Source organism: Amblyomma maculatum, chromosome 5, assembly GCF_055883805.1.
Source record: "Amblyomma maculatum isolate TAMU_Amacu chromosome 5, ASM5588380v1, whole genome shotgun sequence".
NCBI classification, from domain to species: Eukaryota; Metazoa; Arthropoda; class Arachnida; order Ixodida; family Ixodidae; genus Amblyomma; species Amblyomma maculatum.
The window spans coordinates 80,592,008-80,619,527 of record NC_139348.1 but is presented as its reverse complement, the minus strand read 5'-3'; the positions used below and the strand labels follow the sequence as shown (position 1 = coordinate 80,619,527).

The 27,520-nt window shown below is 44.7% G+C and overlaps 1 protein-coding gene across 1 annotated transcript; it reads left to right on the top strand.

Moving 5' to 3' along the window:
* LOC146188583 (cytochrome P450 3A6-like) lies at positions 1–26,950 on the top strand. The gene is made up of 4 exons (XM_084605081.1): positions 1–233; positions 5,589–5,778; positions 22,679–22,887; positions 25,736–26,950. Exons 1-4 carry the CDS (start codon positions 42–44, stop codon positions 26,948–26,950), a joined length of 1,806 nt encoding a protein of 601 aa, XP_084461207.1. The 5' UTR covers positions 1–41.
* Positions 26,951–27,520: the final 570 nt, after the last annotated feature.

The window sequence follows — 27,520 nt, the reverse complement described above, 5'->3', positions numbered from 1 at the left end:
TACTAAGTCCACAACTTTGACGATGGCTTAAAAGCACCGCCATGGAAGTCTGGGACATCTTCATAATTGCTCTTCAAGCAGTACTATTTCTTTTGGTAACTTCCACTGTCATATGGGTGATGGCTCGTCGGCGCAAGCATGGCTTTTTTGAAAGGATTGGGGTTCCTGGACCTAAACCGGAACTTCTCTGGGGCAACTGGAAGCAACTGAAGAAGAATCGTCTACAGATAACAGTTTTTCGGATAACAGTAATAATTCGAAACTTCTTAAGAACACCTTTCTACAGCCTTGAAATGAGGAGAATTTTACATTCACCTTTACCGTTAAAAACTAGTCGTAGAGAATAGGCTTCTGCCATTCTTCTTCCCAAAATTTTCTAGAATGCGGAAACCACAATTTCAACAAGAACATCGTATTACATCATCCCAAAAACAGCGCGTACAAAAGGGGACGACAGGAAGAAACCACAGGAACAAGCGCTGTAAAGCGCTGTCGTCCCCGTTTGTTCGCGCTGTTTTTTTAATGATGTATCACCTACTTGCCCGCTTAACTATCCTATCATATTACAATAGCTTACAAACGAATCATTTTAATCCTGCCATTCAAATAGTGCAATGAATTATAAAAGTAAATGTATCGTGAACTTCAACCAAAGGCCACGTTTTCTTCTTCAAGAATACAATAAATCAAGTTTTTTCGAGTGGGCTCAGTCATTGCTTTCTGAAATGGGCATCTAGTGAAAAATATATTAGAAAACGTTTTTCTCAAGCAGCAAAAAATAGAATGAATCCGCTAAAGGAAAATGCAGTGTGCGCATGGATAAGACACAATTATGCAAGCCGTATCTGTTCCTCTCCTGGGTTTCGTTCAGTGAATGAAGCCCCAATTGCAGAGGAGTCTAGATGCTAGAAACAGAAAGAAATAAAGAACGTTAACTGCAAGTAGTGCTTTTCTGCATGAAAATTTGAGTCAAACTCGTTAAGGCGGAACAAAAATACAGACTCGAAAAAGAAGGATGGTGAGTGTTGAAAGCCGCAGAATAACCTGGAGTTGATGCCTTACAACTTCGTGTGTGAGCACTACAAAATATCACAGTGCCGATGAGGCCTCCATTCCCTCAATGTCTTCCTGGCATCGTCAGATGAGCCGCCTTGAACATTAAGAGACACAGGTCAAGTTACGATATGTGTGCTGAAATGGCTAATTGTATCGTAAGCTTCAATTTGCAGTCATTCCGCACGGTATTCTTTCCAGAATTCCCTAACTGATCATTCTTTATTAATGTATAAGCATTGTATGGTCAAATAGGCGTGCCTCGCGTGTGCATGACTTTGTCGCAGCAGTAAACAAGGAATAGTTGTGTATGGGAACAAGAATGGTGTCATCACATAGAGCATCAAGGAAAGGGGTTCAAATGATAAAATGACTGATTTAGGTTATGTTGTTAAATAAATAGAGCTAAATAAGTGAATGAGATGTCGAAAGGTCCGAGAGGGGTAAAGCCGACGTCACGTGGTACTCGGCTTCCAGTGACGTACGCCAAACTTCAAGTTGTGGGAAATTTGATATGGTGTGAATGTGAACGAGCGGAGAAAAGCGTGATCTTTTCATGCACAACTGGGTGGAAATGGTTAGAAAGTGTGTAATGGGAGATAATCAACCAGCTCCAGACTGAAAACGTTCAGAGCATAGCAGAATCTGTAGCGCAGAAATGCGAAAGCCTGAGCGCTGGATGTCTGAAAGCCTTCAGCCTCGCAAGCGAAATAGGAAAAGATGCATGTGCGTCGTTTATGGGTCATCCCTTCAGGCAGCGCTTTCTGTGGTACCTAAACCATGTGGCTTTATATCGACCACTTGACATGAGTGCTAGAAACCACAAATCACATAAAACACCTCCGGGAACAATTCGAAGCATATCGCTGAGTTTTATGACGACACCACACCAACACATTAGCTGCTAGGCTGGCATTATGACCTTACTTGCAGCTACCTTTCCTGCTGATGACAAATATCAGGATAGGTTATAAAGGTGCCACAACTTGACGATAACAAAGACATTAGGTAAGAATTTTTGGGCGAACGTATTGGGCTCAACCTGGTATGCATCAGACAGGGCTTCAGTCAAACCGAGCTGCTGCCAACCTTTTGCAACGAGGCTGCGATTTTTTCAGCAAATAAAATCATTTCTTTGAGATTCTATGCTCATTTCTGTACAGCAACAGCGAACAGGTTTTAATAGTATATAAAATAAAGGCGCATTTCTTTTAAAATTAATAGTCAAAGTTGACGGTGGGAGCGAAGAAATCATGGGCTACACTAGGCTCCGCCTTTACGGTTATGACCTGACAACGCAGGCGGCCATTCAACATGTGAAGCCCCGCTCCAAGCAACCCGTATGAATGTGTCTGCGCGGCATATAGGGTAAATTGAATGCATTGGTCCTGGCAGGCTGATTCTGATATCACCCTCACATGCGAAAGAAGAGGTCAAAGTTGGTACCTACTGGCAAACGTAAAGGGAGGCAACACTATCTCCACAAAGTGCGCGGCCTTGTAGGGGACAGCTACCGCCTTCAACCGCTATGCTCGTAATTGTTCGCTCGAAATCGCATCATCGACGGTGGCACCAGATTTGCGGTCCGCGGGGCCTTTAGCACTACCAATTAAAATCGCTTATTTCGCTTTGCTAGGTGATAGCTGGAAACGTACGCAGCTTACCAGGTATAGTCGGAGTGTCGTGAGACATCACACGTTCATCGGACATCATCGTTATGGCAAGAGCTCGCATCTCGGGTTAAGGTTTTAGACAGAAAAGTAAGGAAGAAAGAACCTTCCAAAAACCTTGCATTTAGAGTTAGAGATGCTAATCATAGGCCAAGCATGCACGTTTTGTCGGCTGGTTATAGGGTGGCTCTCTATATGTATGTCGAGTAGTGTTTCATATAAAGTGTTATGTAGATTACTACTGTGTGCTAATGAGTGTGTGTGAAACGATACATGCGAAGAATAAGATATTAGTGATTAGCCAAATTCATATATGCGAACCAGAACACCCAAGGGGATCCGCCGACCGCAGCCATTAACATTGTTGCCATGTAACTTTCTTCCCCCTAACGGATTTAAGAGCTTAAGCTCTTATTTCTCATGTTTGGTGATTTCTGCCAGTTTTCAAGAGCTCCAAATTTCTATAAGCCCGAAGCACTGTTATCGCACTGGTGTCCAACCGCATCAATACAAGATGGCGTCCACACGAAGATCCGAGGTTCGGACCGGTGCTAAACAGTTCGTTGATTTATTGCAAATAAAACGGCTAGTCGAGTGGAGCCTTAAAATGTGTCGCATACTCGTACAAATGATATCTAATCATTGCGACTGTAATGGGCTGTAACGTCTGGCACCCGTAGCGATTATTTTTAAATTATTTCAGGGGAGCGGAAAGCTGCATGTACCTGTCACGCTTTTCTGAAGACAACTTACCCGCGCTTTAAGGGCATGGAGGGATGTGGGAGTCAAATAACATGGAGAGAAAGAGATGCCATAGTCGATGAGTCCGGAGTAAGTTTTACGACTTGGGTACAACTCTACCTTTAATATGCACTGACATCACGCACCACACGGACCCCTTGCATTTCCCCTAAATTGAAATACGGCCGCCGCGGTCAGGATGGAGCCCAGGTACTCCAGTTAAGTAGCCGAGCGCCTTATCCACTGAGACACCATGGCTGGTATGGTGGGCTAACTAGAAGCAGCAGGAGGACGCTGATGGTAAAGAAAAAACGAAATCTCTGCTACGTGCTCAGCATGTTGTTACCCGACTTTGGAACCTACGTGTGAAATTCAAATGTACCTATCAATCAGTGGGACACCGCCTTCGACGACTAATCCTCTTCACCTGCGCCAATCAGTGGAGAGCCAAATTTTCTATATATATATATAAGAAAGATCGGTCTCCGATCGAAACGTCGAGTGAAATGAAAAATAAAAAGTTTCCTTTAATGAAGCGTATGCTTCGCTATGTATATATATATATATATATATATATATATATATATATATATATATATATATATATATTATGTTGGCTTCTCGCCTTCATGTATATATATATATATATGTGTGCGTGTGCGTGTGCGTGTGCGTGTGTGTGTGTGTGTGTGTGTGTGTGTGTGTGTGTGTGTGTGTGTGTGTGCGTGCGTGTGCGTGTGCGTGCGTGCGTGTGTGTGTGTGTGTGTGTGTGTGTGTGTGTGTGTGTTTGTGTGTGTGTGTGTGTGTGTGTGTGTGTGTGTGTGTGTGTGTGTGTGTGTGTGTGTGTGTGTGTGTGTGTGTGTGTGTGTGTGTGTGTGTGTGTGTGTGTGTGTGTGTGTGTGTGTGTGTGTGTGTGTGTGTGTGTGTGTGTGTGTGTGTGTGTGTGTGTGTGTGTGTGTGTGTGTGTGTGTGTGTGTGTGTGTGTGTGTGTGTGTGTGTGTGTGTGTGTGTGTGTGTGTGTGTGTGTGTGTGTGTGTGTGTGTGTGTGTGTGTGTGTGTGTGTGTGTGTGTGTGTGTGTGTGTGTGTGTGTGTGTGTGTGTGTGTGTGTGTGTGTGTGTGTGTGTGTGTGTGTGTGTGTGTGTGTGTGTGTGTGTGTGTCATTACGCTGGAATTGTGACCCTGCCCTTTGGATGGTGGTAGAGACCGGAGTGTGGTCTAATGACTAATTAGGTTAGTACGCGTAAAATTGCAGTTCTAATTATACTCTCATTTTCATGGTGGAGAGCACCATCGAACTTTCGGGATCTAAAATAGTGAAATTCACGTTTGCATGGAGTGCGAATCTGGTGATCCACTGGTCGTAAAGACGTGCGTGTCGTACCAAAATATTGGTCTTGGTGAGATCTATACGAAGTGGCATTACGAGGAATAATAGTTCATGCTCTTAGATTTCGATGCCTACCGGTGCTGGGAGCGATTTTATTACGTGCCAAAAAAATAATTCCACACCAATTGTTGAGTTAGGAAACAAGTAAAATGCTTGTGAAAGCCAAACAATAAATGTTCTCGGAAGCTGATTAGCATCTGAGTTATGCGCAAATAAATTGGAGCTTAGTATTTTACATATTTGAAGTCATTGTGTCAGATGACGTATGCTCATTTGCTACAAGCACGATGCTGGTAGTGAACGTAACCATTGTTATGGCTTCGGTAACTTAGATGAGGCAGTGCTTGACGTCTCCGCCGCAGTGGTGCGGTGGCTAAGGCGCTCGAGTGCTGTGGCTAAGGTAGCGGGATCAAATCCCGGCCGTGGCGGCCGCTTTTCGGTGGAGGCAAAAAGCAAGGCGCCCGTGTTCGGTGGAATGTCAGTGCACGTTAAAGAACAAAATGTGATCGAAATATCCTATGCCCTCGTCGGCGATGTCTCATAGCCCAAGCTGTTTTGGGACCTTAACCAAAGTTGTTTTCACGCGTACCTCTTTCTCAACGCGCCGCTTTGTTTCCTTTTTCTATGTGCCTAAATGCCCATCATCGACACGTATGGAGCCAGCTTCAACCAGGACCTCGTCATTGGGATTGGGTCACTGCAGCTGATGGACACTGGCTCTTCTTTTCGATTGCAGGTCATGGCGGAATGGATAAAGCAGTATGGCAAGGTGTTCGGCATTTGTCTCGGCGATCAGCCCTTCATGGTCATTACGGACACCGACATCATCAAAGAGTGTTTTATCAAGGCGACGAAGGTCTTTCATGATCGACCGTTCTACTCCATAAATTTGGAGCCGATGGCCAGCTCCATGCCTCTCCTCACCGGTATGTACTAAAGCATTATAGAAAAGCCGTCCCAATTTATACGTAAGTCAGGTTTAATGAATTGTATTGACGCTGCAATTTTTGTTTTAGCTCAAATTTTCATTCGCTCGGCGCAATAAATTAGCTGAACTGTTTGTTATACCTGAGTATTTTGCGATGCTGCGTAGAGAATTTAAGAAAGCTTAAAGTAATGTTTCGAAATCTTTTTTCCCATCAACATTTAGCATACAAGTTCTACTATTAGCCATGCCTATAAAATAACAATGGTATGCAGCTAAAACACGCAAAAAAATGAAGCGACTACAGGAAAATAAAACTTTCTCTTCTTGCCAGATTTAGCGCTATTTCGCGGCAGTAGTTCCTTCGGCCACTGAAAAATATAAATCATGCTCAGTATGCCTCAGTTAAAAACAAAAATTGAGAAGTGAAAAGCAGCCTGAATTTTGCAAAACTGGGTGCTGAATAATATCTAAGATTTAAGCTTGCAAGGGTTGAAGTCCCTGTTTCAAATTATGCGATGTATTACTGAGGCCTCTATGATGACATAAAAATAGGATATTGTCGTTTAGAGGAGATACTGAGGAAACGTGCTCACATCATATTGATGTGGCTAATGCACCGATTCTAGGATCCGACACATGCTCCGTTGTGCTGATTCGTAGCTATCAGTATTACTATAGGCGCCTGCTCTCATTTGAACAAAGGATGTTGTAGCACCTAAGAAAGAATAGTGCAAGCATGCATTTACGTTTACTTCAATACGTTTACTTCGATATATTTGCGAACCTTGCTCCCAAAACGTGAAGTTTTCTTAATGAGTGAAATATTTTTTTTAAATGCAATGCAAAACGAAATCCAAAATTAATGCAAAAAGAACTTAGAGACGGTCGGGCATTGCGCTTATTCAACAGTGCTATCTAGAGTATGTTTATGTATTTGTTTATAAAAATTTATTATTCGCATCCTTCACGTGCATCGTTCACGGCGCGGAAAAATTTCACTGGTGCCTGGTGTTGAGTAACTAGAGCTTATTGCATCTAATTAGTTGGGCATAGGAATCAGCATGTATATTTCAAATTAATTTGTGCGCCTTCCGACCACCACTACTGCCAGCCCTGCAAATAAACAAATCGGCTGTTAGCAACCTTCGGAAGCGCCAAGAACAGAAACAAAATCCACTGTTGTATTAGCGCATTAACTTTACTCCGGAATGAAAGCATTGACATATTTGGCAGTTGGCACCAAGAAGGTTATGAAGAAACTGCTGGAGTGGAAGTCGCTTATACAGGCCAATGGGCTAGGGAGAAGCCTACGGCGGCCATCTTGGGGGAGGCAAGAAGCGGCCTGTCAAGCGCTTGGGAGCTCTTATTGCTAGCGTTGTCAGTGTATTTCAAATTTTTTTCCAAATTTTAAGTTCTTATGCAATGTTGTGGGCTATCAGATGAGAGATAGTGTACGTCTCCGAATCGATTTCAGCCACCTGGATTGTTAAAGACATCGATGATATCCGATTACATTGGAGTTTTTAGCTCTGCTAAGCGCAAGAGTCGCAGCTCAGCCTCAATGTCAAATCTTTGAGTGAAGCCGTAGCAACGCTAGCTTTACATAGTTGCGTAGCTTATGTCGAGTATAATAGCACTACAATAATTACAAGGTTAAATAAACATGGCGAAATAATTAACTGCTAATGAACTTTCGATTTTATGTGGCATCATCGATTCATACATCGTCAGATCGCTTATGTCAAGCAGAATTACACTGGGACAATTCTAGGTCCTAATCAGTTACTAGTAATTAGCTAATTATAAATAAAAATGAAAATACATGCTATAGCTAGAAATTTCATACCGCTGGATAGCTTATGCCGAGTATCGATATATCTGCCCGTCATAATATTTACCAGATATTACATAATTGGGATTAAAATGGAAATATATGCTACAGTTTCAAGTCAAGCATCGTAGCGCAGCGTATATCGAGTGTGGTTTACTATAATGTCATTGAACTACACTAAGGTATTTACTGCTGATGGTTAGTAATTATGATTAAAATTGAACTTTAGGCTACAACGTCAAGTCACATATTGTTGAAATGGTCTCGGCGAATAGAATTCAAAATTAAACTCTAAACAATGCAAAAGCCATGCAAAGCAGCTAATGCCTCGTGTGCCTCTCTTCAACTGAATTAGGCGGCTACTTTCCATCTCAGCAGCACCAGTCTGCATCTTCCTTGCAGGTCATGCAAGTATGCAGTATGCAGCTCACTTGAGATGTAGAAGCTAACAGACATATGTAAGTTATCAATATCATAGAATTTAAAACGGCAGAAATAATGCTATCAACAAACCTGAGTAATTATTGAGTCCGTAGTTTTAAGAAAGCAAGAGGAGAAACAATGCTTCCGACGCTTCACAAAATGAAATTCACTCTGGTGTAAATAATGCCGCATACCATCCAAATATGTATTTGTTACAACCGTTGATGTGCGGCATAATCAGTTTAATTGTAGCACACGGATCAATTCTGTATATTTTGTTTGGTCATGCTCATTGTCGCGAGACGCAGCTTTATCAGATTCGTTTTCGCGAAAGAGACGCCGGGTTGTGTTACGAAGATTCCAGCCACTCCTGTATGTTCCTACAATGTTCCAGGTTGGACTAGTCACTGTGTCGGCTTTATCTAGATGTTTCTGCGCCGCCTTTAATTTTAGTGTTGACGGGTGCGACAGTATTCTTTGTTCGAGGATCACCGAGCCCGTTGACGGTTATGGCCGCTGCTCAATCGCTTAGTTTTTGTTGTTGTTGTTTTTGAAGGCTCGACACAGCCCAATGAAAAGTTTATTCCAGTCAATTTCATGCATCCTGATTTGTCTCCAATGGCATTTTCACCACTACGTGACAATAGGAAACCTGACCATCACACTGATATAGGCAACGTTATTAGCCTTAAACGCAGAAGGTGCTAAAAAGTTCGTAGCGTTTGGGAACGGCTAATGAAGTACCAAACAGCTAAGAATCAAGGATGAACATTGGTTTTGGTGCGTTACAGTTACACAGCATTATCAACAGCATGAATGCGAACTTCATTCCGTTTATATTTTAGCAAACACTGAATATACTGGCTGAAAGATACTTGTGACTGAATTAGGAAGTTTATGCAACACTGGCACATACCAAAGCAAATAAGTTATTAAAACTGAAGTGCTACTCAGCTGAAGTGAAACAAGGCATGGTTTTCCTTTAGGAATACATCATTCACGAATATTCCCGTGGTTTGAATGAAGCCACAAACCGCATTGCGATATTATCGCTACATATATTCTTTGTTTGAGCTACAATCAGCAACACTAGTCGCTGTTTATGCCATAATCCTCGTGCTGCATAATAAACTTTCATTGGCTCTTAACTAAGATTAACCTTGATGGGACGGACCACAGTTTGTCATTTGTACTCTAAATATTCCACTAGTGTTATGGATCACTTACGATTTTATGTTGATTTGGACTACATTTCTGCAAAGCTTGTAGATATGCTCGCTCAATAATCATATTCTGTGAAATACTGATTAAAAAACCCAAAGATGTTTCTATTCGTTTGCGACGTGCTTCAGCACTTGTACAACTAGGGGCTTTGTTTTCAATATATTGCCTGAATGATTTCAAATTCTGCTTGCAACCGATGAAGTCCCTTTTCTGTTCGCGTAATCACCAATTACTTCATTGTTTCGATAAACTTAAAGGGCTACTACTTACGTGCTATAAGTCCGAAAAGGATTATTCATTTATGTACCACTAGCATAAACCAAATCAATCACCTTTAATCCAACCTAATTCATATTAAACAACGTAATTACCCTTATTCCAAACTAATTTTTTCTAATCTAACGTACTCACGTATAATCAACAGTAATTTCCCATAATATAGGTTAATCTAAAGTAATCGTCCTTAAGAAAGGTAACTGATAAACTATTTGGTTGTCAGACATAATAACAGTAAATTCAGCGCAATACAGACACACAATAAGAATACACCACGCTGCCCACGCTGCCCATGATGTCCTCCTTTGTGTGTCTATTTTGCGCTGAATGCCCTTTTATCCTGTAATCATCAATAATTCCACGAATCTGGCATATTCCAGCCTATACCAGCCTAATTCGACTTAATTCATCTCATCTTATATTATCGCGCTTAACTAAACCAAATACACCCTAATCGTCCCTACTCACTTAACGAAATCATAATTCAACTTCCTCCACCTCATCCTTCTCAGTGGGATTATAATCCAGCTTCATCCACATTTTAACCGACTTAGCACATCATTCCTGTGCACGACATACGACGTCACTGCCTCACAAGCAGCACAAAAGGTCTCCATAACTTTTCCGACACTCTCACGTGTTTATTATAGTAGGGGTAAGGCGATGGTTTCTCGAGCCAACGATCTGTAAATGCTTTCAGTAATAATCGCGCGCAGATTCATCAGCCGTTTATTCTTTAATAAAGAGAAGAAACCGCGCTAAGCCTATGTAATGACTACCGGGGCCGGGTGCCGCTCCGGGAATAAAAGAGCTGGCAGAGACTGCATGCGCAAGAGTGCCGCTTGTCTAGTCCAGTTAAAATATTATGGAGTACAATAACCGAACACAAGCTGTCTCCGCCTTTTCCTTCCCAGCCCTAGCGGAGAACAGCACATTCCCAAATGGCTCGAGCCTTAGGATCTCTTGGAATCAGCAGAAAAGAAACTGCCGCTATATTCCCGAACATGCGTGCCACAATGCATGTAGAACAGCCTGTTCGGAATGAACTTTAACGAACGCAGTTTTGTGAAATGCGACTCCTAGTGTCGTTTTCACATGGTTAGTACAATCGTAAGCCATGCATGAACCAAAACTATTTGTCGTGACGCTATTACACACCGCGCAATGGAACCTCCACTTTTCCTTGCGCTCAGCCGGCGCCCTCTGTGGGCAGCCAGCGCGATTTGCGGCAACCGGCTCCCTTTTCTGTCCCGCTTGAAATGGCGTTGCGGAGGCTTCACTTGTAAAGGGGCTTTATTCACTTGACGGGCGCTCCTTCCACTCTAGCAGTGTGTTTTAACCTCCTTGCCTGGCACATATTGAACACTTGCAAAATGGTGTATAAATATGAGGCTGTTTTATATCTATGTTATATTATGTTATATACATGTTATGTTATGTTATATATATGATTCCCCTACGCCATTTTGAAATAAGAAATGAGAAATTGGGAGGAAAAAGGGAGAGAGGAAGGTGCCTTCCAGGAATACTGTTTTAGATTTTTGCAGACTTAGGCAGATTTCTACCAATATGATTACTATAGGAAAGTTGCGCATCGTAATAAATGTATTGTCAATGTGAATGCAAATAGCAGTAGATAAGCCAAGGAGCGTTCCATGAGAGAGTGAGAGCTTCTCGGAGCTAAGACGAGGAACAGCCAGCGCCGACAGCATTCGAGTTCGAACTGTTTTTTATTGCGCTGCTCACGCTGAGGCGCCTAGTGCCAACCTCTTCTTTGTCCTGCGCCGTGCCGCGGCTTGCGATAACAGCCCGACCCAGGAGGCGAAACAGGGCTCTCCCCCGTAGAGTGGAAGCTACGGGTATCTGCCCATGCAGCAGATGAGTTTGGTGGGAGAGTCGACAGAGTCGAAACGAGAGTGAGTGGAGAGGTCACGGTTGAAGGAGTGGCAATATCGGAAAGTTTCAGCCTGTCACCAGACACCACATCTTCACGGCCGTTGATTTTTAGGGTGGATTCCTTCGTCGCAAGTTGGAGCACGCGGAACGGTTCGTCGTAGACCGGAATTAGGAGAGGAACGACGTGGTCATGGCGAACGAAATCATGGCTGCAGGAGCACAGATCCTTGCTCTCAAACACCTATTGAGGATGACGATTATCAGAGGCGACCATAGTGATGTGTTGAAATGTGTTCCGGAGGTCCCACAGATAGGGTAAAGCATCATGAAGGTGCGAAGGGGCCGACAGAGACAAATTCACCAGGACGTTGCATGGAAACGCCACAGACCAACTCAGCAGAGGAGCAGCCTTCAGTGTTGCTCCGTGCCCAGTGCCCAGAAGGACGAGGGGAAGATGGTCGGACCAGCGTTCCCTCGGTTAAGTGGTAAGGTTACCCTTGAGTTAAGAATGGCGTTCCATCATGCCATTTTCCGAAGATTGGTAGGCGGTCATTATGAATGTGGCGCACGCCGAGGACGTTAGCAGGGGTGGTGAAAAGGACCGACTGAAACTGTCGGCCACGGTCGGTGTTGACGACAGACGGGCAGTCGAAACGAGACACCCAGACAGCCATGAAGGTCGTAGCAACTGTCTCTGCCGTGGTGTAAGGAATGGGTATAACCTCTAGCCAGCGGGTGAATTGATCCACACATGTGAGCAAGTACGAGGCCTTACGTGATGACCGAAGAGGTCCTACAATATTTTTGGACGTGGGAGAACCTGGCATCGGGAGGCCGAAAAGAAGTAGCAGGTGTAACGGTACGTATTTACTTTGCTGTTTAGAGGCCAGATACCTAGCGGACTGACAAAATGGCCTAGAAACCTAATTGTTGTGACGCCGAAAAGGCACTTGTACGGACTGATACCGAGGGCCGTATTCATCAAGGTATTGGAAACGGGCGCGCAGGTGAGCTGCGTGCTCATCCTCGGAGGCGCTTGCGACGAGGCGACCATCGACGTCGTCGAAAACGAAGTCGAGGCTTCGCGTAAACTTGTTTATAGCTCGCTGAAAAGTCTGTGCAGCGTTGCGCAACCCAAAAGGCATCCTTACGTACTCAAAGAAGCCGCATGGTATGGTAACTGCCGTCTTCGGAATATCAGCGGGATCTACAGAGATTTGATGGTAAGAATTCACTAAGCAAATATTAGAGAAGATAGTGCGACCAACCAAATTTTATGAAAAGTCCTATTTGTGAGAAAGTGGAAAGCAGTCTGGCTAGGGTGTGAGCATTGAGAGGGCGATAATCTCCACATGGCCTCCAGTCGCCCGGATCTTTCTTTGCACCATGTGGAGCGGCGATGCCCAGTTGCTGGAGAAAGGGCGCAATATGCCGAGTTCAAGCATGTGTGCGAACTCACGGCGAGCGACAGCGAGGCGTTCTCCAGACAGGCGGCGAGGACAAACAAATACAGGCGGTCCAGAGGTCACGATGTGGTAGGGGATCGAGTGTTTCCCCTGTGAGTCTCTGGTGGGCGGCTTTGTGATGTTGGGAAAACCGGCAAGAATTTTCCCGTATGGCGAAGCAGCGACGAGAGCTCTAAGAACAGTCGTCGAAGACGTGGAGAGTACGCCGTTGAAGGAGAGTTTCGTGCTAAGATCAATAAGGCGATTGGCCTGCGTATCGACAGCGATGTTGGAGAACCTGAGAAAATCAGCGCCGAGAACAGCTTGCGAGACATCGGCGATGATGAAAACTCAGCGAAACGTCCGGCGCAATTCGAGGTTAGGTTTAAGAGACCGCTGGCCGTACGTGGAGATGAGGGAGTTTTTTTATCGCTTGGAACAGGGAGGTCGATTTGTTGCGACAGCGATCTACCCAAGCTGCTTGTATTACACTGATCTGTGCTCCCATGTCAAAGAGGCAGCCAGCGCCAGTGATCCTGTCCGAAACATAAATCAGGCGGCATGTCCGTCTACCAGTACCACTTGCCGTCGTCAGTTGAATGTCGCAGCGTTTCGTAACCAGGAGCACGAGCATGAGCGGGTGCGCTTGCGGGCAGAGCTGCCGAAAATACGGTGGTACCAGCACACAGCCGATGTGGAGTCTTGCCGCTTTTCTGTTGGTTGGAGTTGCGGCGAGCGTGGTGGTGCCTGGGAGTGGCGGGGGGACTGGAACCTCGGCGGAGAAAAGCGTAGCAGCGGCACGGCACGACGTTATCAAGCCGCCTGGCTAAAGCATTCAGTTGCTTTTCTATGCTCACAAGCTGGGAGGCTGTGGTAGTAGTGGAGGGGGAGCGGTCACGGCACTGACGCTGGCGCGCCTTGAGCAATCTGCATCACGGTCCGCGAGTTCGGCGAGCTTCTCGACAGTGACATCACATCCAGCCGGCAGGACAAAGACCATGTTCTGCGGGAGTCGCTGGAGAAATAACTCACACAGTAAACTGTCCCGCGCTGAGGGGGAGCCTCCAAGCAGCGGTCGCATGCGACGGAGGAGATGCAAAGGACGGCTATCACCGAGTTCTATAGCAGTTAGGAGCTGCTGGAGGTGACTGCGCTCGGACGCTAATTTTGAGGTAAACGAAGCCGCCATCAACATGTCAAAAGGTCGAGTCGTGTCCATCGAGGTGATAATGTCCGCTAATTCGTCGGCGACGTCAGGAGGCAAGGAGGACACGAGATGGAGGAACTTGGTCTCCTGGCTGGTGATACGCGGTAAGCGGAAATACGCCTCAACTTGGAGTAGCTAGGCACGAGGGCTTTTGGGCCAAAATCGGGGCAGGTTGACTCGTTGAAACGGTGCCAATGAAACGCCGTTATCCTGAGCGTCTTGAGATGGGTCGCCGGCTGTAGGGGTAGGAAGAAACAGCGCAATCCATGTAGGAGGGCGGAGTTGCGTGGTCGATACCGAGCCACCAAATATGTCGGAGCTAAGACGAGGAATAACCAGTTCTGACAGCGTTCGGGTTCGAATTGTTTTTATATTGCGCTCATCGCGCTGAGGCACCTAATGTCAACCTCTTCTTAGTGCACAGCCGTTCGGTGGCTTGCGATAAGAAATCGGCGCAAGGGGTGCTACAAACTAATATGATATATATCGCTTTTAGAAGAAGCTTAGAAATCTTATGATATTGCTTTGTGGATCTATTTCGTTTACTAAATTCTTCCGGGCATGTCTATTTCTTGTTCGTCAGTTCTCTATGCGATGGCGAAAACTGCGTCCCTAGGGCATGCGTTGCTTGAAAAGTGGTCGCAGTCTTTCACAACAATTTTTATCGCGATACTCTCAAAGGACCGTGTCGTGAAAAATCTGGAGTCGTCACTGCAGTTGTCAGCTCGGGTACTGAGAGCAATACACTGTGTTCATACCACTAGCAATTGTTAGTGGTTGGCTGATGATATTCCAGGGCACAGACTGGTCGGTATGCTACCTGAAGGCGCTAGCGACATGATATTACCTAGTTGGTACACACTGCTGACTAGATCTTCTTTGAGATAGGAATGTGAATTGGTACAACGACAGGTTTGCTTGGATACCCAGTAATGGATGGTGCTCCTACGGCTGGCGAGCAGTTCCAACTGCAAAGTTAAATGTAGGCTATGGGTCTATACCGGTGGGCCTTTGACGTATTTTGATAACATATGATGTATGTTAGCGACTCCAGGTGAGATACCAAGAACAAACTAAGGAATTACAGATTAAGCCAGAACTAAAGCGGATGCGCTCGAAGAGAAATAAAGCCACCGACAGAGGATCTTAAAAGCTATTGTGTCGTATTACAATAAAGACAGCTGTAGTGACACCCTAAAATTTGCTTTTGCGCTCTCTCAGAGACCGTCCAGCTGCGTGCTCCGAGACCGTTCAGCTCTCTGCGTTCAGAGCGGCAGCGACCGTTCAGCTGCATTTAGTGCGCGAGGCACAGCGAGCACTAAATGCAGCTGAAGTTGCAAGCAGGCAATAGGCTGCAAGATCTTATTTTTGCAAACATGGGGGGGGGGGGGGGGGGGTATTCTCACAGAGGGAGGAGAAAGAACGGCTTTTCTGTTTCTCCTCCCTTATCCTTCTTGTCCGCTCATCTAGTCCTTACACAGACTAAGCAGCTCCCTCGTATTTTGTGCCAATGAACACTTTGCGCCACTTGAATCCTGCGCTGTCAGCGTCTGTGCTCTCGGCTAAAGGCAGTGAAAACACATAGCTACGGGAGGTAGTATTTTTTAGCTGATATGACAGGCTAGAGATTTATTCGCGTCACAACACCATGTGACATGGTACCCAAGCTAGCTCGCACTTCTTTCTTGAGAGGGTTGAGTGAAATTGGAATCGACACATTCGTGGCTCGTGGGCGAAGACTCAGACAAGCTACTCTTACACCATTCAAAAACGTTACAGAGTTGTTTCAATCGCGCTTTACAGACAACTCGTTCAGGTTATCTTAAACATAGGCAGGTTGCTATTATGTAGTAATTAATACATGCGAAATATTATAATTAGGAAGTAAAGGCAAAGATTTTAAGCGGATAGTGAAATTGATGTACAAAAAGGAAGAACCGCAACAGAATCACGAGACCCAAACTGTCAGTGCTATCATGTCCTTATACATGGAGCATATATTTCCCCTTATATTTTTATATAATTGTCAATTAAGCGCTTAAACGCACACTGGACGCATCTTCAAGTATCTGCACATTCACTGTCACGTCCAAGTGACAAACAGCTAGCTTTCGATCAAAATTGATGAATCCAAATTTATTTATTTATTATTTATTTATTTTCGATACCCTCAAGCGCCGAGGCATTACAGAGGGGAGTGGGCAAGCAAACAACAGAAGAAAAAAGCTTTTTTTTGTGTTAAAGGCGGCACAACAACGTAGTTAAAATGTAGCAGCATACAGTATTCGAAGCAGTCAAGGAAATACCAAAAAAGAGTACAGAAGCAACAACTGTAACAGATGCAATGCAAGAAACTGAACAAATATAGTCGAAAAAAAATAAAAAACGAAGAAAATATCACAACATAAAGAAACTAGCTATTCGCACGAGATAAAAGAGTCGTCATCAAAGACTAACGATAAGCAGCATATTCCCGTATACAAGCCACGGCAGCGGGAAGGAGGTCCGACTGAAAAAGGGACAAAGGGACCGACTAAAATACGTTTATTGCTATCAATGGCAGATTTATGGTAGCAAAACATCATGACGTTTGCAAGTGATTTCACTCTTCAATCGAGAATTTGCATCTCTACCTCATTAGTACAACGTTCATGCTAACGACAACAGTCATAATGAAGTGAGCATTATGTCGTGTTTCAACAAACTGGCAGAAAAAAGAACTGCGGTTTCGACTTCAATTGTTCAGCGTTAAATATGCATTCTTTTACCAAATAAATCAGCCATATTTATTATCAGTGCGGAATGCTTACAGGACGCTATGGCTCGTCTTTTATGGTTTCTCCACGAACTCCCCAGTAGACTCTGATCCTGGTTTGTGTATACACACTTCGTAACTCGTTTAAAATATCCCCATAGGCGAGCTCATGCATGATATCTTGCACGTATTCATCAGCAACTGTTGTGAGAAACCAAGGTTGTGAAAGACCACCTGACATAGATATGAAACTCAAAAAACTCCTATACAGCTTGAACCTGCCTATATGTGCCATAACAGGAGAGTATGGGACGTATGATTCAATGTTCCCTGTGGGTTTAATTCACATCACACCCTCACCCTCACACCATCACAGCTGGCAGCACCTGCCAAGCCTGCATCTTCCACGTGCTTTCCTGCCGCACAAGTTACGTGACATGCCGCAACCCCCGACCCGACAATGCCCGGCATATTACCTGCAAACAGCCTTCAGGGGCAACCTGCTGATTTCTGTCTCTCAGTATGAACGTCATAGCCGACGACACGGTTCCTAGAGAAGGAAGCCTCGAAGTGCTTAGCGTTAGAACTGTATTTTAGAAATGCGTTCCTTAGAGTTATCGAGCCCGCAAATAAAACTGATTGCAAAGTTCGGCTGCGTTATAGACTATAAACGATAGTGCCCAAATTACATGAAATGTCTTGGAGGTGGTTTGAGTTGCAGCGACATTCAATCTCGACGGCCGAATTAGAACTGCAGGCAAGACCTGCCTGGAAGGTTGGAAGGATATTGACTGATGATCAACGTTCTTTGATAGAGACAGATTGAAAACTACATTGGCGCGCCGCTGTGAGCCCAAACAATCGCCGGTCTGGCGCCCGTGTATCAGCGCCCCCCCCCCCCCCCCCCCTCCCACTTGCGTTGGATGGTCAAGGCAAAAAATATATATATACTATTAACACTCTTCTTTCAGCAACGCAATATTAAATAACAATGCGTTAGTGATTTTAAACACACTTTTGTGCGCACTTGAAAGCTACTGGGTCTCAAGCAAGGAGGTTCCAGACGCGTGCCAAGCAGCTCATGCGTACCGCCAGCTGCCTGGCTGCTTAAGATATCTCTGCACACGCGATGACCTTTCGTGCGTACAAATATGTATTAAAGATAGCAATTTTATTTCCCGTTGCATTGCTGAAAGAAGAGGGTTAAAAGCACTTACCCATTCATCTTACCCATTCACCGCAGCGGGCTGGGAGGGGGGGTGGGGGGCGCTGCAGTTGTTTTTAATCCGCGGGCGCCGGATAGGCGAATGTTTGTGCCCACATCCTGATGCGCAGTTTTCCAAATTTCTCTTTCAAAGAACGCTGCTGATAACGCACACTTATGCTGATATCACTTGAATATAGGGAGTATGAAAAGAAACTTAACAAGGGTAAATGGGGTACGCCTCAGTTCGCAGATGAGCCAACGTTTCGACAAGTGGACTTGTCTTCGTCTGAGCATAGCGATCATCACTGGCAGAAGTTTAAATACGCTTTTGCTTCCGAAGAAGAAAAGCTGGGGAGGGGAAAATAGGTGTGAAAGAGTGGGGAGGAGAGGATGGGTGAGAAGAAAGTGGGTCATGAAGTGGGAAAAAAAATACCTTCAGTATGTACTTATCAGCCATGGAACCAGAGATTTTGTGGCCTGCAAAAGAAGTAAAAGCGGCAGTACCAGGAAAAACTACAATGCCGGTTAGGTGATCAGTCACCACTAAAGTCGGTTTGGTGCAGATACACCTTACAAAGGGAGGCTATGCAAAGCGCCCTGATAAGGCATATATCTAGGGGGACAATTCTTAAAAGGAGGGGGTAGAGGGGGAGTAAATAGTCACGGGATAATAACCATATAGTGTAAAATAATAATAATCTTAAGTATGTATCTTAACCTGGAACCAGAGACCCTGTGGCCTTCAAAAGAAGTAAAAGCGGCAGTACCAGGAAAAAAAAAGACAAAAAAAATCACAGTACCGGGTAGATGATTAGTCACCACTAAGGCGGGTTTGGTGCAGATACACAATACAAAGGGAGGGTTTGCGAAGGGCCCTGATAAGGCATATATCTAAGGGGGACAATTCCTAAAACTTTCTGCAAGAGAGGGGGGGGGGGGAGAGAAATACAAAGTCACAGGATAATAAGCGCACAGGGAACCGCAACTAACATGAGAAAAAAAAATGAAACATAATAATAAAAAAAATGTTTCAGGACAAATTCAAGCAACAAGTGATAGGGAGGAAATGTGTTTAGAGGAACGTGTAGGGTTATGCTATTGCAGAAGGGAATACGGTGTACATGCGTTTTGAATAAGCTGTACAATTAACGCTATGTCAGATTGTCTTTCCGAATAGTTATGATGAAGTGGGAATATACCTAAGGGATTCTAACGCTCCCTTAGATATATTTATTCCTGCTGTTGCCAATGTTCTAAATTTATGAATTATAGATACGCCTCTCTATATTTTCTGTCCCTTGCAGATTTAAAGCCTGACTGGAGAATATATAATTTAATTTCTTCGAACTTAGCGTCTTTCTGATTGAAATGCTGGGAAACTGCTTTCGGGAGGTTTTTGCCTACGTCTGCCAGATGTCCATTGAGCCGTATGTTCATTGGTTGTCCTGTCTCTCCGATGTACTGTTTATGACAAAAGGAACATTATAGAAGGTAGATAACCGCAACGATGTGCTCACGAAACGACCAAGGCCAACACCGAACGCCAGCCTTCTTTTGTAACTAAATACTCCAATGCCCTTCCAAACATAAAAAATATTCTGCGGAAATACCATTCCATGCTAACGTGTAATGAACGCCTCAAGAAAATATTTCCGGAGGCACCAAGGGTGACATACAAACGTAACGCGAACCTCATAGATATTCTAGTACATTCTAAACTCGACAACAAGCATCCAACACAACCACATCCTCGCTCTCGACCTAGATGTAAGACGTGCAGTCATATACAAAAAGACACCACAGTTAAAATCAATGCAAGCGATTTCACTTTTCAGATAAAATCAGGCTTTAACTGCACATCTTCAAACGTTATCTACTTGGGTAGGGCTAAAAATCTGCTTACCATCAAGAGGTTCGGAACACTGTAAATGACTTACAAGCCTCACGAAGTGTCTCAGAAGCAGACCCCTGGGCTTTGCACTTTTCATAAACACTACCTACCTAATTTTAAAGCGTCTAAATGTAAACCGTAAAAAGCGCGGAGACCCATTCGCGTGTATTGGCAGCAGCGAATGATGTGTCCATCCTGAGCATGGTGGAAACAGTGTAGCTGGTTGTTAGAAGTCCTTCAGACGTCACATTTTCTGGGGCTTGAGGGTTGTTCGTAGACATGGCGGGCGGGGGCCAAGTGGCGGCCTTCGGGAACATGATGGTAGAGGCGAGGGCTTGCTGTCTCATGTCGTGGAGGCACACCGGCGTAGCTCACGGTCGGTTGCTATTATGGCGTGCAAGTGGGTGTCGGAGTTGCACCAAGAGCCTGCTGAACCTCATCGCGAACGATGGCAGTGAGCATCTCTAATTGAGGCGCTGCGGCGATGGCAGTAACCGGTTCAGCTCTTCTCGGATGATCGCGAGGATAGAGTCCTGAATGTTGTCTCCGCTCATCAGTACGCTGCTGCTGTGACTTTGCAGGCCGGTTGAAGTGGCCGGTCGTAATAGCGCATCCGTGTAATTATCGCCTTCTCAATGATGAGCGCTTCACTTTGGAATTCCGCCACGGGTTTTGGAAAATTTCTGACAAGTCCTGTGAAAATCGACTCTAACACCTCTCGTTAATAATTTCACTCTCTCTGCTTCGATCATGTTAACGTATGCGCGGCGGAAAGGCGCTTGATTTCTTCAACGTAAGCAATGAGTGGTTAGTTTTGAAGTTAAATCTGATTTTGGCAGGTACTGCGCTTTTTTCTTTTCTTAAGGCATTGATGAATGTCTTCAAAAGCTTTTGCTTGAATATGCCTCATTCCTTCAAGAAACCCTGGTGATTTTCGAGTCAGGTGCTCGCAAAACCCTGAAGTGCAATCTACACTTGCCTCAACTTTGCAGCGACTTCCCAACCTCTGAATCTCTCCACGCGATGGCCGAGCTCAATCCATTCTTCCACATCTTTAATGGGAAGTCCTTGGGGAAAGTCGTGTAAGGGGGGGGGGGGGGGGGGGCTAACGGGGCTGCATGAAAAGTAGAGGCTGGGTCTGTCCTAAAGGCTTCATTTCAAGGGCTTGGACTCGTTGACTGGTCCAGAACTTCCACCTGATGTCACGTGGTGGTAACAATGCCGTAGTCCAAACAAATCAACAGACCGGTAGGTGAAACACTGTAGTGAACTTCTTAGTGAGCAGGCTCGCGTCCGCAAAAGAACTAAGAGAATTTGCGATAGCGATAACAACACATGCGCTCGTCGGTCGTCGAACAAATAATACCGGTTTCTCGCGTCAGCGCTCGATTTAAAAGATGCAAACAAAAATAGAGATAAAACCGCAATCGGTTACCAGCCTAACAGGAACATTGGCGAAACAATGCGAATGGGCGGAATCTTCGAGATTCATCTCGGCTCGTCTTGTGCAGCAAAGAAACTGATAAACTTCGGCTGGCCGCAACGAGAATGAACAAAAAAATAATACAGAATTGTTACCCGTGCAGAATCAGAGTGATAAGGCCGCATGTTGGCGGCTGCTAAAAAGACAACAAATAGAGCTTGGAATGTTTCACGGCAATATCACGGAATATAAAGCACCTCTTTTTCTAGAATAATTTATTGTTATTTTATTTGCCTACGAAGCGTTGTGGCTGCTAAGTCCAGCCGAAGAAGGTACCAATCAGTTTTCTTAGATATTTAATTCAGGCTCTAACTCTGTGAAACCGTCATGAGTGCCGACATTGACTGAGTCATGTTCTTCTCGAACCCTATGTAAGCTTCATAAGGGATCAGCTATATTTGGCGCGTTTTCTTAAGGCCTGGTGGGTTCTGCGATTAGCATTTAATCTGGAACAATCAATAAGAAATCACGCCTGCTCCTAATGCTGATTTGTGTCTAAAGTGGCCCTCATTCTGTTAGTATTTAATATACTCGTCAGTAGCGTGACAGTAGCGTGACAGTAGCGTGACATACTAAATATTTTGTGGGCAATAAAAGGCATGTTTATCGATCTGTAATTTTCATATCGCTTGTGTGCTCTGTAGTAAATAATATGTCGATCCAGTTCCATGATCCACCAGGCAATTAATGATAAGGAATTCGGCACCAAATCGGGCCTATTTTGATGTACTATTCTGTGAAGTCCATCGCGTATTTGCTTTTTCTCGACATTTAAAAGGCGCTTTCCCGTTTTGGATTTGTTTAAATATTTATGTTCTCATTCATTCTCAGCGCAATTCATAACTAGTTCGAATATTGCTTCTTTTAATGTCATCCTGTGTACTTAGTCTACAGTAATATGAGTGCAAAATATATCGGCTTCATGGACAACCTTATGCATTTCGGTAACCACCTTGCCATGGTTTTATTTCAGCAAATGGTGTTATTTTCTCTTAATTGTGGTTTTGTTTTCTTGTCTTTCTGTCTAGCTTCATCGTTTAAATGCAATAGTTTTTCTTAATGTTATAGTTTCTATACGGTGTTCTTTACTTATTAAACGAAATGCCTTACATAATTCTGCCAGGTCATTCTACATCGTCTGTTTAGACATTTCATGCATTTTCAGTTACTAACCAGGAAATCATTATAAAAAGCTAGTTGTGAGGAATAAACGTTTTGTTTTGTTTTTTGTGATATGCCACCATTGATTCCCTCACGCAGGAGAAAGGTGGCGGAACGTCCGGGCCGTGTTCAATGCATGCTTCACAGTTGGCAAAGTGAAGGATTTCTCCGGAATAGTAGATTCAAGTGTGGACCGCTTCCTCCAAATGTTAGACGATGCCTGCCAAGGTGGAATATCTGTGGACGCATTTGATGCCTCACGTGCTTTGGTACTGGACGTACTGACTAGGACTGTCCTTGACTGGCAGGTATGCATGTCTACACTTCTGCTCTAGAGTATGTGCATAATCAGCACAAAATGGCCGTGGGGGACTCAGGTTTATTCACACAAGTAGAGAGCGGTTTAAGACGTTATCGTCGACATTGGTCACATCTGGAGACGTAATGGGTATTGCCTTGAACGAACGGCGCTAGCTTCAATCTAAGTAAGTGGGATCGCGCTACTCCTTTTACTGAGCTTGCGGATACATTCATTTGAAATTGTTCATTTGAAAGAATAAAAGTAGTCTTTTTCTATGTAGTTCTGATTATCAGCCAGTGCTACTATTAAACGTTTTTATCACGTGTCGTCGCAGGGGTTGGCTATTTTTCTTTAAGCTGTTACCGTAATTCATTAGTGTGGTGTACTTCAATGACAGGCCTATGCGACACAACGTTGCTTATGTTTCTCTTTCAACTTCAGAAATATGCTGAGAGGAGCCTAATTATTAAAACTACGATTGGCTAAATAAGCGTATGGCCCTTACATGTATTCAGTTACCATTTCAGCGAGCAACATTTTGTCTAAGGTGTTTAGGCTCAACAGTTCGGTGATCAGCACACAAGACTGGCAAATATTTATTACTGGCAAGAAGAAAAATATTCTGGCTTATTCACGCAACAGTAGTCTTAGAGCAACAAAGGTTCGTCCGAAGGCCGGGAGGTGGAATGTTTCTGCTCTTTGAAGGCATTCATTCTCGACAGCGGGTGTTTCACTGAACTAAAAGATTCTGCTGCTACAACGCGCAGCATTGATGGTTAGTATACTCAGGAGCCCTCAAGAGTACTGAAGTATTAACTTCAAAGGACCGAGAAAGCAAATAGTATCTCGTAATCTCTGAGGTAAGGGTCAAGAAAGCAAAGCACATGTGGGATGGGCACAGTCAATCAGCAGCATGAAACAAACCTCTGTAGAGATGCACTAAAGTTTCCTCTCGTCGTCCTCTCTGCTCATACTGAACAGATCGTACTATGTGGTACGAGAAGACGTGGGCACAGAAATAGTGCACTTTGTAGCTAGATCCGCACTACGCTGGTACGAGCCGAGAGCGGCGTATGTGTCATTACCGTTATAACCAGCTGCGCCGTTTTGCCGCACTGGTCACCACTGCCACGCTGACGCAGGACATCACTGCTCACCGCCCAGCATGAACCGTTATCCTGGCCTCCAACTGCGCCGTTCTGCAGGTGTTTCGCAGCTGTGCCTGGGTACGGAGCTTGACATATAAAAAAAGTCTTAAGGGTACGCGCTTTGCTAGTGAGGTGCTCCATAGGCGGAGTTGACGGTTAGCGAGCGTATGGTGCGCGGCATCTTTGCCGGCAGCGAGAAGCTGCTTAGGACGGACACGAAATAGTGGCTTGGCTTGTCAGCTCCCCCCCCCTCCTGCCACTTCCCGCAAGGTTTAATTATAAGGAAGAATTGCAACAAACTTACGTTTTGCACGCATACAGACAAGCAATTCTTTCTCTAAATACTTAACCATATAGCCAAATCAAAGCTAAATGAAGCTAAACGTAGCTTTCGCTAAGTATAACTAGGCTAGCTGAGCTAAGCAAGTGGCACTTTTTACACTACTTAGCTCAAGTTCTTCAGTATGAAACATCAAGTAGCTCCCGATCTTGTCTTGTTCTCATCATCCAACGTGTCTACTCTACTACGATCAAACGAGAATACGAACGGATCAAATTCTGAAGCGCTCCACACCTGCCAGGAACCCAACATCGGTGTTCTTCTCGCGGAGATATCTTATCATCAAAATTGAACGATCGCTTACCTCTTGATCGCTGTGTGGAATGTTCAGTTTTTTTTCAATAACAGCGTCAACAACTCTGGGTAGGGCGCGTCGTGGTCACAGTAAATATAACACGCGGGGCTGCTCTTCGACGTTTCATAGACTCGCTCAAGTGCTCTCTTGCATTGTAAAGCGGGCATATTATGCCGCAGAACACACCTAAGTAAAATACATCCCTTCAAAACTCGTTGTATAGTAGAGTCTACAAATCACGTATGCACTCTTGCGTGCGGGCAGTTTAGGTAGAGCACGAGTTGCGCCTCTACTTTCTTTTTCGTGCAAATTATGGCCATTTTTACTTGCACCATGCATTTTTGTTTTTGACGCTAAATGATTTATTAGCTAATGAGTGACGTGAACCGAGCCAGTTATCAGAGTGTGTCTGCCCGTACTGACAAGAATTGTGTCAGCGCCAGTGTTCAAACCGCAATTCGTACAAATCAGCTTTCTTGGCCCAGGCATGGTAGGGCTATACTGTCGCCGCAGTCAATAACGCCTCGTATAAATCTGCAACACACTCTCGCGCTATGCAGCAAACACCATTATCTTCATTAAGATCCAAGCGGGAACCAATGTCGGGCTGTCGAGTGAACACCTTCGTGTTCATGAAGTTCCATCTGCGCAGCTGCTTCCCTATTCAATTACGGTATGCGCATAAAGCACCGTGACCAAACTCTTCAGAATTTCCCGTTACTGCACCTAGGCATACATAAATGTACCCCTGAAAGCCTTTATTCTCTCACAGCAGTTATTTAATCGTTTGGTCCTGTTTCAAACTATTTCATATAATAAGCACATTTTCCTTTTCGCTGTGTTTCTAGATTGCGAGCTGGAAAAAAGCGGTATTAAACTTCTGTTTTCATCGTTTCCAGCTGAGAGCTAAGCATTCCCCACTTCCCTTCTTTTCATCTTGTTTTGTCAAGTGCGCGCTCTACACACCTTTAGCATTCAGCGCTGTTCTGCCGCGGTACGCGTATACCCATTCTCCCTTATACCCTTTTTTCTTCCCTACGATCACATCACTGTACAACTCACCTTTGTGCAGGTCGACTGCCAGGCGAAACGTGATGATGCATCCCTGAACGCACTGAGGACTGTGTTCAGAGAAGCGGACAATGCTCTCTTCGATGCTACGTTTGCCTATCCCGGACTTCGCTTCATCCTGCGTTGCATCTTCCCATTTACTGCCTTTTGCAAAGCTATAGGAAAGATAATGAGTGACGCACGGGACAAAATAATCCAGCGAAGAAGTGGAAACGTCCAGCGGAAGAATGACGTACTCCAACACGTTATCGACGCACAGAACGGAACAGGGGCTGTCTCGGCAGCAACGATCGCTAGTGCCCGTTCAATCGACGACGAGACCTTGATGTCCAACCTTGGCACTCTTCTTATAGCCGGCTTCGACACTACTTCAGCGTCACTTGCTTTTCTTTTGTACCTCCTCGCAAAGCACCCCGAAGTGCAAGATAAGATACTAGCGGAGATTATTCCGAAACTTGGAGGTAAACTTCAAAACTATGAAACCGGAAAAATGGAGAATGCATACACAAGGAAAGTCGCAGAACACAAAGGTTCCCTGAAGATAGTTCAAAAGGACAACATGCATGAAGCTATCCGCGATAGAGATTTCCACGGGTCAGATACTACTATTGAAGCAGGTGAAGTCTTGGATAGAACAGACCGTATCAAGGACGTTGATCATACAAAACATCTCATTCAAACAAAAGCCGAAAATAAATTACTAAGAAGTAGACCAATCGATAGCGTACGATACGAGCTGAATGAAGACACGGTAATGAACCTTGAACGCCTTGATATGTTCATTCGTGAAGGGTTACGCCTCTACCCGGCCATTCCAGTGATGATAATCCGAAAGTGCTCCGAAGATATCACTATCCTCGGTCAGTTCATTCCGGCAGGAACTACAATTCTATCTCCACCTTGGCATGTTCACAGGGATTCAGAAATCTGGCCCGAGCCAGAGCGCTTTCTGCCGGACAGGTTCCGCGCAGAACGGCGGGAATTCTTACCGTCCACCTACTACCCATTCGGCCTTGGACCAAAAATATGCGTAGCCCACAGGCTTGGAATGGTGGTTCTAAAAAAGACGCTCTACAACGTAGTAAAAAATTACAAGCTCAATATTGACGAGGACGTGCCGGAACCTCTGCCGCTCGAAGTGCGCAATGTTGTACTGAACCCAGCAGCACCTATCAACATTCGCTTGCAACCAAGGACTACGAATGTTACCGAGTAACACAGCGCAGAAGGCCGGGCACGATGTTTTTGTGGCTACTAATACCGGCATTAAAGTCGTATACAATTCTTTCAGCTGTAGTGACTGCAACATGGGTGCATAATTTGCTGCAAAAAAGAGCATGGTATATTGGAGTTAGCAAAAGCAATGACAGTATTTCTGCGTTTCAGGTGTTCTTTGCATTTTGTCGCCGTTGAAGAAGTGCATTCCCCAAGTGCAACAGATTATAGGCGTTACTGCGTCTTAGGTTCAGAAGCGGCGGAAATGAATGAATTGAGACCTGTTTAATGTACTCAGGAGCGCCGTTTTAGCAGCATATATTTAGAATGGCGGGAGAAGCGTCGCTCTGTGAAGGGCAAACGTAGTAATGTGGCCGCGCTAAAGGTTTCGTTCTGCTGAAAAATCTGGCATTGACATGGTCGGCATTGTGTTGTGAGAGAAAACTGAGGAAAAATCATCTCGCAGGATGCAGTGACAGGTGACATCCAGCGGATGGTGCTACAGAGCTAATCAATGCGATGGGGCCGAATTTGCAGGAACTGGCAACTCAACCAGCTCCATAGTGCTGGG